Here is an 11,134-nt window from a genome sequence, read left to right as displayed (position 1 = left end):
AATTGAGCATCGTTGCAACGCCACAGCCTACCTGAGTATCGTTGCTGACCATGTCCATCCCTTTATGACCACAATGTACCCAACATCTGATGGCTACTTTCAGCAGGATAATGCGCCATGTCATAAAGCTGGAATCATCTCAGACTGGTTTCTTGAACATGACAATGAGTTCACTGTACTCAAATGGCCTCCACAGTCACCAGATCTCAATCCAATAGAGCATCTTTGGGATGTGGTGGAACGGGAGATTCGCATCATGGATGTGCAGCCGACAAATCTGCGGCAACTGTGTGATGCCATCATGTCAATATGGACCAAAATCTCTGAGGAATGCTTCCAGCACCTTGTTGAATCTATGTCACGAAGAATTGAGGCAGTTCTGAAGGCAAAAGGGGGTCCAACCCGTTACTAGCATGGTGTACCTAATAAAGTGGCTGGTGAGTGTATATATATGTATATTTTTTGTATGAATGTGTATGTATACGCAGTACATGCATATATGCTGTATATACTGTATGTGTATATATGCTGTATGTACACGCAGTATGTGTAGATGCTGTATATACTGTATGTGTATATATGCTGTATATAATATATAACCTGTGTGTATATAATATGAATGTGTGTACTTCAGTGCTTACATATGTTCGATCGTATAAACATGTTTGTACCAATATGTATATATATATTTTTTTAGGGGAAGGGGGGGCCCCATGCTGAAATCTGCTATGGGGCCCAAGCTCTCCTAGTTACGCCCCTGTGTGTATTATATTTATTGATTATAAGAATTACATTTTTATCTTTCTGAACTTAAAGGGAACCTGTTATTGTGATTTGGAACACTGAACCAACCACAGATCCTTATGGACCGGTGTTCTGGTGTCCCAAATTGCCCTGCATGTTTCGGCAAGTGAAGTTCACTTCCTACATATGGTACTGGTATCAAGCTTCTCGGGGAATGGAGGGTCAAACCCCTCTGTCTGCTGTCTTTGCACCTTTGGAAGACCTTGAAAGGTCTTGAAATGGCTCTTGTGTAAATGGGTACTGAGAGCAGGAACAAATGTACGAGGATTTCATGGGTGAAGGTCCTTATCAGTACAATATTTATGACGAGGCTGCTCGGCCGGAGCTGTGTGTGTAGCTGTGCAGGAGGCCGAGCCTCCGGGGGCAGGTGGCGCTGCAGATGAGTGTGGAGCTGTCAGACTGTGGAGCCATTTTCCTAGCTGCAGTAGCCCGGCTCAGTTTGTAGATGTGTGTGTGTGTCAGGCTCCTCCCACCACTCCAACTGCGGCCTCCGGTATCCTCTCCCAGCTGAGGCCTGGCTGACATCCCGGCCTCTCGCTGTAACTCTCGCCGCTGTTGTCGCCCACTTTGCAGGCCCCGCTGCGGCGTCACCCTCCCTCATTCCATTATCTTGCCTGGCGCCGGACATGGAGTAAGGTGGAACATGGCGAGCGGCGGAGAGAGCCGCTTTCTGGAAGGTGAGAGGCCTGTTATGTGCTCTGGCTGCGTCTCCTCAGACGTGTGCCGTCTATATACAAGATGTATATACCCCTGGAGTGCACAGTACTACATGTATATACCCCTGGAGTGCACAGTACTACACGTATATACCCATGGAGTGCACAGTACTACATGTATATACCCCTGGAGTGCACAGTACTACACGTATATACCCATGGAGTGCACAGTACTACATGTATATACCCCTGGAGTGCACAGTACTACACGTATATACCCCTGGAGTGCACAGTACTGCATGTATATACCCCTGGAGTGCACAGTACTGCATGTATATACCCCTGGAGTGCACAGTACTGCATGTATATACCCCTGGAGTGCACAGTACTGCATGTATATACCCCTGGAGTGCACAGTACTGCATGTATATACCCCTGGAGTGCACAGTACTGCATGTATATACCCCTGGAGTGCACAGTACTGCATGTATATACCCCTGGAGTGCACAGTACTGCATGTATATACCCCTGGAGTGCACAGTACTGCATGTATATACCCCTGGAGTGCACAGTACTGCATGTATATACCCCTGGAGTGCACAGTACTGCATGTATATACCCCTGGAGTGCACAGTACTGCATGTATATACCCCTGGAGTGCACAGTACTGCATGTATATACCCCTGGAGTGCACAGTACTGCATGTATATACCCCTGGAGTGCACAGTACTGCATGTATATACCCCTGGAGTGCACAGTACTGCATGTATATACCCCTGGAGTGCACAGTACTGCATGTATATACCCCTGGAGTGCACAGTACTGCATGTATATACCCCTGGAGTGCACAGTACTGCATGTATATACCCCTGGAGTGCACAGTACTGCATGTATATACCCCTGGAGTGCACAGTACTGCATGTATATACCCCTGGAGTGCACAGTACTGCATGTATATACCCCTGGAGTGCACAGTACTGCATGTATATACCCCTGGAGTGCACAGTACTGCATGTATATACCCCTGGAGTGCACAGTACTGCATGTATATACCCCTGGAGTGCAACATGTACTACCACTCTACACTTGCATTGTATTTTATATACTATCTGCAGCCTGCTCCGCCATATAGATAGAGAATATATAATCCATATTATATTGTATGTCTGAGGGGCTCCAAAATATTTTACAATGTATGTTCACTCCGATGCCTTCTCCAGTATTACATAATCTACAGGATTATACTACATGTATTAGGACTCCAAAATCATATATGTAAAATATACAGTTGCATTGTATTATTTATACTCTTTGCAGCCTGCTTTACCATATAGATATTATTTAATCTACACTTTATGCTACATGTCTGTGGGGCTCCAAAATGATATATAGAAACTTAATGTATGTGCACTGTGCTGCCTGCTGTACTCTCTTATCTACAGCATTAGGCTGGATTCATATTATATGATCATTATGCTGGGGACTGACATGGAAATACACTCTGCAACTATGTCCATTATAAACTGTATACTAGATGTAAGTTCAGTTACTTTCTCTGCTATATAATCTCTCTATGATGTTGGCTCTGCATGTATGTAAGTTATATACTTTCTTTACCCTCAAGGCTCTGTAGCTGTGTCCATTAAATACTGTTATAGATTGCGGATCTACTTGTATGTCTTCTATATACTGTTTATTAGATGTAGGCTCTGTAGCTCCGGCATTTCCTATGTAGGCACGCGCACGATCGTGCGCACGCAGCGCCGAAGACTCTTCTGCTCTAATGTTTAAAAAGTGTTAAAACCGCGATACAGGGGTTAATCACACTATCGAAAGTAAGTACCGGCACCGCCCTGAGCTGGTGCTCGGTACTTACAGCTTACCCCTGCCATTCTAACTGGTAGGTTTCCTTTAATGGTGGGAGGCCGCTGCGGACATGCTATTAATGGTGGGGAGGCCGCTGCTGCATTTCCCACCCTAGTCCTATACTTGACGCAAAATGTTTTCATTTTTCGGTGGTAAAATTAGGTACCTCGGTTTACACTCTGGTTGGCTTGTACTTGCATATATGTGGTATGTTATTTTTTTTTACCTCGCAGTGAAAAGCCCAAAGACAAGGTGACATTATAGGTGTGTGGGGGCTATAGAAAAAAGGGGTATTATTATGTCCCTGTTACTGTAGCCCCTTTCTTATCAAGACATTAAAAGGGGCATACAGAAAAAAGGCAGCTGCAGGAAAGGGGGGATTGTAGACCCGAGGTTGCAGGAAATGGCACATTATATGGGTTGGGGTTAGATATGAACTATTTGCGGGCACACAATTTTATTTTCCAGGGACCATGGTAAGAGGCTTACCCCACCTTGTCCCTTGAAAAAAAAATGTTCGCGGCAACCGTCCCCTGATACAAGAAGATTGGGGAACGCTGCTATATACTGTTTATTAGATGCAAGTGGTTATAGACTCTGTAGCTATGTCGGCTATGTACTGTATTACAGATATAGGCTCTGCAGATATGTTCACCATAAACTATAAAATTTGGGAATTGTTTGTGCAGAGATCTGAGCCTGTTGCCCACGAGCAGGTTCAGCCTGTAAAACATGCGCCATGTACCTCCAGTCACATAACTGAACTCACTGGGGGAATTCACTGTCCTGTCTGCAACACAATTTTATTACAATTGGCAGAAATTGTTCAATCTAATATCAGTTCACCCCAGAAAGAACAGTTTATTTTAACACTCTTTCCTTACCCACTAAACTGCAAAATGTTGTCACTTATTTCGACTGAAAAACTGTCAAGTCCACTTTTTCGGCACTTAATTGACCAACATGGCCAAAAAAATGGTCCAAATGAAGCCGGAGTTCAATACACTGCCTTCAACACATCAATACATTTCAAGGGACATTACGTCACTGTGTCAGAAAAAACTTAGGTGAAAGTTGCCTCTTATTTAATAAATTCCCCCTGCCATGTCATTTCAGATCATTGACTTTAGGTTTGTTGGTCCATGAAATCCTTTAAGTGCACAGAGTGAGTTTCTAAGACCAAACTCGCTTTTACTTCATGCACCTACTACACTTCTTAGAATGGAAACCATCCCTATCCCTGCAGACATTGAGCCCACAGATGGAGGATTTCGGCTCTAAAGCCTACAGTATTATACATATGCTTTGGACTGTAATATGTTATATAATAGTGGATAAGTAATTAATAGATGCTGTATAAATAAGCATACATTTTCAGTTCATAATGATTCTTTCCAAATGGTTATATCTGATTATGTCTTTCAAGGCATAATGATACCCATATTTCATTGCTAACTTTAAAGGGAACCTGTCACCAGGTTTAACTGCACTTGGCTACTAATGCCCTCAGGCAGGGGATGAAATGTCCTTTCTAAATTTTATTTGGTATCTCGCCTGTTCTCCCTCAGTCTTGCAACTCTGACTCTAATTATACCATTTTCACATGAGACGAGTAAAGTTTAGTGGTTTCGGGGGTCATGTCGATTTAGAAGCCTGTATCTCTGATTTTATAATACCTAAAAACAAGCTTTTTGTTTCATATTAAAGATAAGACTATCATCTTTCAGATGAGATCTGAAAATGAGATTCTTAGGGTAGGAACTGGATTTTTATCTGCAGCTTGCATTTCCAACCACTGTGTATATATTAGAGTATAAGCCGAGTTGAGAAACTCTGCTTATTCTTGACCTGATAAAAAAAAAAATAGCTGCAGCTCCTATCGGTTCAGCTCGTTTGAGCGTCATAACGAACTACAAGTTCCATGAAGTGTTCACTTGACCATGCATGTCTACAGATAGAGAACTCCCAGAACAGGTTGATTGGGAGTCGGAGACCGTCACTAGGTGCGCTGCGTCTTCTGAGAGGGGGAATCATAGCGAAATACAATTGACCAGAATGGGGCTAGCAGAAAATCTCTTCCCAATAAACTATTTAACCGCTGTTGGGTCATAGAGAATCCATAGCAGTAACCTCTAGAAGAAGTCAATCAGAACATCTTCTATTCAGTGGGGGAGATGTATTATTAATCTGTCTATGCAAGAAAACTGGAGTAATTTGCTGCTGAAATGCCATGCACATTATTTACTGAAGCTTTTAGATGATTCTGGAATCTTTCAGCATCAGACACTATGATTAATCTTTCTGGTCCTACTCTGCACTGGTCTAAAGACCGACACATTGATACATCTCTCCCAATAACTGTAGGTTACATACATGGGAAAGGTGTTACATTGATGGGATTTCTGAAGAAGTTAAACATTGCAATGCTATTCAATGTAGAAGTTTACGTACATGAACTTGGTCCATATTGGTGGTAATTGTTCCCAGCAGCAATTTTTTGTTTTATTTTAGTCTTTAAGCAATTGGATCTATCCATGCTGTTTCTGACATGGATTGACTTTGCTTTGTTTTAGCTTTGGATAGATCAGAATCCAAGAAAGATGCAGGTTTTAGAAATAACTGGAGTTTTGAAAACCTGGAAGAAAGTGAAGGTGATGTTGAAAAAGAGTAAGTACAGTTCTGTGGATCATGAAAGGGCTGATCAAAACATTTCCAACTCTTCACTTCTTCTTTTTGCTTTTTCCTCTTTCTCCTATATGGAGTAGATACACACGGGTGCAGAATTTCCATTGCCATAGCACATCTAAATCCCGATGGAAATACCATGTGCATTTCCTGTGGGCTTTATCACCATTTAGAAAAAAAGGAGAGATCTGCTACAAACGTATATTATGACACTGGCTAAGGACCTTGAGCACCCACCGTAAATGTACATCAAGTGGGCCTAAACAAGTTAGAATCTGCAGATCTACTTTGTGTGCAGTCATCAAATATACTGTAAAGTGCAGCAGAGTTTCCATGTAGATTTTGCCTAGTTGTATAGGTAATCGGCATCAAATTTTCCCTAAAGGAGTCTCCTTTAATTTGTCGTTGCCTGCATCCAGATAGGGGTTTATAATGTGTGCATCTCACAGGCTGCGACAACCGATCCGCAGTCCAATGTTTGCGGTCATGTGTCACTGGCATGTAAGCGCACACTGTCTGAACTGTAGGCACGGCTAGGTATAGGACCTGCTTTAAGTTTTGTGTCTCGCCAAGTTGGCTATGCAAACCGATTCTTTGTATATGAGCCCATTATGGTGAATTTGTCTGTGTGCCACCATTACTTCAATCGATAGCCCACAGACAAAACTAGGTTCTTGTGCATGAGAGCTAATGGTCCTTATTTCAGATAGCTCACCCCGGTATGTTCATATAGTGCTTTATGTTGGGATGAGCATGCTTGCTGGGGAGCTACATCAGGAGTATGGGCATTTGATAGGGTATAGGATATGCCACTGCTTTATCAATGTTGGCATTTGATCTCTCCTCAAAATGAAGTAAAATGAATGGAACCCTCTGCATTCCATAAACAATTTCTATAGCTTATGTGATGGTTTTCTCTAGTCATTCTGTGGTTGTATTTTCCAGTAGCTTACAATATCAACTATTTTCAAGAATGTGCTTTTTTTTTTTTTAAGACCAAAAATCCATTTATTCAAAATGGTGTTCTATGACATTGCTTTAACAGTATGGAATAATGCAGTGATGACTGTACATACCTCTTCTGAATACTTACTGAGGTGTGTATCACTGCAACATAAATGTCATCTCTGTTTGTCAGCCTCCAGTGCTGGTGTAGTAAGAGGGAGGTCAAGCACAGGGACAGTAAACAGCCCTGTTCTATTTCTTGCTACCAGGTGTCTTTTATACAAGAGGTCCAGTGACTGTAGATTTACTGTCTTACTTTGTACATATCACGTTTTTTCTTTCTTTTCTGTTATTATAGTGAAGTTAACTTGCTCAGTATAGACGAAAGTGATGGGGAGAAAGCTGCTGAACAAAAGGTAAGTATTCAGTGTTTCTGTATTGCATACATTTCTAGGGTTAAGGATTTTCATAATTGTTATAAATTAATTTGATGTGACATGATACATGTGATGTGCACAGCTTCTTGATTTTATTTATGTTGTTGTTGTTTAACAAATGTTTTATTTGTTGTTTATAGTCCAATAAACTGCGGCCTGGAATTGTTCATGGTCCTGAGGAATCAATTAAGACGTATGAGAGAAGAGGAAAAGCATCTTACCAACGACCTGTTAAAGGCAACGCAACTGGACTGAATATGTTGGGTGCAAGCAAGAAGCTGGGGTAAGCATTTTATCATGGTTTGTGTGTATTTCACGTTCCACAAATTTCCTTGTCTTTGTAACTTGTTACAATCCCTTTTTTCAGCATTTTGATTAGTTTCATAAATGTATTTATTTTCTTTTTTAAAGGAAACCTACCACTTAGTATGGCAGGGGTAAGCTGTAAGTACCGAGCACCAGCTCAGGGTGAGCTGGTGCCGGTACTTACTTTCGTTAGTGTTAAAACCGCGGTATCGCGGTTTTAACACTTTTTAAACTTTAGGGCAGAAGACACTTCGGCGCTGCATGCGCACGATCGTGCGCGCGCCTCCATAGGAAATAGCGGAGATGTTGCGCGCGCACGGTCGCGCGCAGCGCCGAAGCCCCTTCTGCCCTAAAGTTTAAAAAGTGTTAAAACCGCGATACTGCGGTTTTAACACTAACGAAAGTAAGTACCGGCACCAGCTCACCCTGAGCTGGTGCTCGGTACTTACAGCTTACCCCTGCCATACTAAGTGGTAGGTTTCCTTTAAAGCAGACAAATGTCTGCTTTATAATCAGTACAAAAACACAATAAAGCTTTCACAGAGGATAAGGCATGGTACATATATTTAACGTCTTGAATAATTCATATATAAATACTATTAAACAATTAAGAAAATCCAACAATGTTGACGTGGTACACCACCCCTTTGTATTTGGCACATGTTGGATTCAGGGAATGCATTTTGGTCATCAAAAGAGGTATATTGTAGGTTTGTTGTACTTGTATTCATTTTACATTTAGAAGCAAGCCATCCCCATCTGTAATGTCCCTGAGAAGATCATTCTGGGTGTAGCCTACCCATTCCCGGGGTATCTTATCTTCCACCTACAAGCCTCCCTGATTCCATTCCACGTCTAACTACGCTGCATCTCCATTGAAGCGAATCCAGCAAATTCAATCCACTGTTTCTTAAATTCCACAACCAAGCCCCTATTCAAGTGTAGCTTCATTTCCATCCATTTAGTCTTAATCATTGGATAAACAACTTTAACCATTTCTGGGGATCCCTATCCAGCCAGTGTTTAGCAGTACATCTTTTCACTTGATAGAGCACCTATGTCAAGCGCTCATTCTGATTACCTAGCAATGCATCCACACAATTGGCAAGTGGTCCTTCAGGTCCCTATGGACTCTAGTCACATACACCCTGTTAAGTAGTGCACTTCAACGCCTGCCGACTTAATGCTCCACACTGTAAATTTATATGAAAGCCATCTGCTCGGGTCTCCAGACAGTGGGTTGGGCAGCTGGCATCCTCTCTGTCTCATCCTCCAAAGCACCACCAATAGTCCCAATAGACTATCTGCAATAAAAAGAATTGCAACCTCCTCACATCCTCACCTCTTCTTTGCCATATTCACAGACAAAACCAAATGGGTATTTCTCATATAAAAGCAACTGTAAAACCACCAGTTGTGTGAACTACTACCCCCATTCTGGTGCTCATTGGAGGTGCAGGAAACTTCACTACATGACTCTGGTCAAACGTAGAGTCCGTTTTCCGCCTTCCTGAAGATATTTTGAACATGTTATGCACCTCTTCTTTGCAGTGTAGACCCTCTCGTGTTTCATGTGGATAATCCATTACTTTATATCATTCACAGAGAGAATACCCAGAACATTGCCCTCGCCCAAGGAACTATGGTGCAGGGAAGGCGTTTTCATCACACAAATATCACTCGGTCTGTTGTAAAAACAGCTGCGCAGAAGTAAGTTGTAGACTTTGCCTGGTTTCTTCAAGGTTAATTGTGCATTTGAGGTTTGTTAATACTGCTGGGTCCTCCATATTGCTTGAACAGGGGTCTTGTCTACTTAAGGGATAAAGGGATACTTAAGGAATTTGAATGAAGTGGTCATCAAGCATGTACATGCACTTCCATGCTTATTGGACTGACACCTATGTTAAGATTATCTGTGCATCAATACATTCACTCATTAAAGCCAGCAGGGATTGACTCGCAGGGCCGGGTAAACAGAGGTCAATTAAAGGAAATCCGTTTTGACCAAATAAAACTGCAGATGATGATACAGAACATGGCACAACTCTAGCAGGCTTCTGTCGGATTACTACAGTAGTGACTGAGGGAGGTGCTGTGCAGTGTTCAATGAAGAGATCTCATTCAGCATTGCACCAGAAGTCCCTCTACAATCCTGGAACATAAATACATTTTTCACAATCCTGGAACTAACACACACAATAGTATGGTAACTCAAATTTCCAGGGCTGCTAAATAACACTGTCTGCAGCTTTATGTAATTTCAGCCTAATTACAGTCTATATATCACAGAAGAGAGAGGTCATTAAGTATAAACTTGCCAGCCTTCTTTTAAATAAATGTATTTAAAATTAATTAACCCCTTCGTTACTGAGGGTCATTGATGCCTGAATGTCCATGTCAATCTTTTTTGTTCTGTTATGCGTTTCTTTAAATAGCAATATCTTTGGAAAATCTTTACATATCATTACCGTTTTTTCTTATTTTTTTTTTTTAGTAGTAAAACCTGTAGCTAAATATGTACAGTATCAATCCAACCTTTCCCAGGTTCAGCTAAGTCTTTTTACTGCAGCCTCTTCTATATTCTGAGCACACTTCAAACGCCTATATCTCATAAAGCATAGAAGCACAAACCTGGTGTCATCCAGGAGCATCTTCCCTTTAATTTATCATTAAAATTGTTGCATGTGTGCTGGACACGTCTTTATAAATTGAGACCGATGTCTGCAGCCATAAAAATGTACTTCATGTGTTCATGGTTCGCTTCCAGTCAGGGGGGTGGGGTTCGGGGCACAGCAGTCAAGGAGGCTCCGGCCCTCACAGACGCTTCTTTACATGAGCCACGCCTCTGTGTCTCCCAATCTCGTCTCATTTCTTGCACATGCACTGGTCATTTCTGCTCCAAACCTGCATGTATGCAGCAGGAGAAAGACGCACTGGGCATTTTAGAGAATTAAGACTAGACCGTGGCAGGCCAAGGAGAGGACAAGAAGCCTGGAGGCACGGCCTGCTGCTGTTACATGGAGAGAAGGAGGAGCGGTTATGTAAAGATGCGGAATGCAGGCAGCGTTCTCAATTTATAAAGACACCGGCACACTTGCAACCGGCAATACAAGGTACTTATTGTGGTTCCATAGGGATCGCCTGGTGACAGGTGGATATCTCCGATTCTGTGAAGCATCCACGCACAATGCTGACGTTCAAAGGTGCCTATATTTCTAGGTGCTGCGCCAGGGTTCAGGACATATAGCTGTTTGAATGTGGCTGCTGTCATGACATTTTTTAACCCCTTGAGGACCAGGCCCTTATTTTTCACTTACCAAATTAAAAAATCTATAACTTTTATTTTTCCACGTAAAGAGCTGTGTATGGGCTTATTTTCTGCGTAACAAATTGCACTTCGTAGTGGTAGTATTCAATATTATATGCCGTGTACTG

General features: G+C 42.1%; 1 protein-coding gene across 4 annotated transcripts in view; it reads left to right on the top strand.

Annotated features, from left to right (window-relative positions):
* The first annotated feature begins 1,114 nt into the window (after window positions 1-1,114).
* The window catches only part of SENP6 (SUMO specific peptidase 6), a 53,374-nt gene continuing 43,354 nt past the window's right edge, over window positions 1,115-11,134 (top strand). For 2 of the 4 annotated variants that reach the window (XM_072142098.1, XM_072142097.1), the window contains exons 1-5: window positions 1,115-1,481; window positions 5,900-5,993; window positions 7,315-7,372; window positions 7,534-7,676; window positions 9,305-9,409. In XM_072142098.1, coding sequence (XP_071998199.1) covers window positions 1,448-1,481; window positions 5,900-5,993; window positions 7,315-7,372; window positions 7,534-7,676; window positions 9,305-9,409 — 434 coding nt within the window. In that variant the 5' untranslated portion in view covers window positions 1,115-1,447. The remainder of the gene's footprint in view (window positions 1,482-5,899; window positions 5,994-7,314; window positions 7,373-7,533; window positions 7,677-9,304; window positions 9,410-11,134) is intronic. The other 2 variants (XM_072142099.1, XM_072142100.1) reach the window with 2 other exon arrangements.

The sequence above is a fragment of the Engystomops pustulosus genome, chromosome 3, assembly GCF_040894005.1.
Source record: "Engystomops pustulosus chromosome 3, aEngPut4.maternal, whole genome shotgun sequence".
Classification (NCBI taxonomy): domain Eukaryota; kingdom Metazoa; phylum Chordata; class Amphibia; order Anura; family Leptodactylidae; genus Engystomops; species Engystomops pustulosus.
This window is presented reverse-complemented; position numbering and strand designations above follow the sequence as displayed.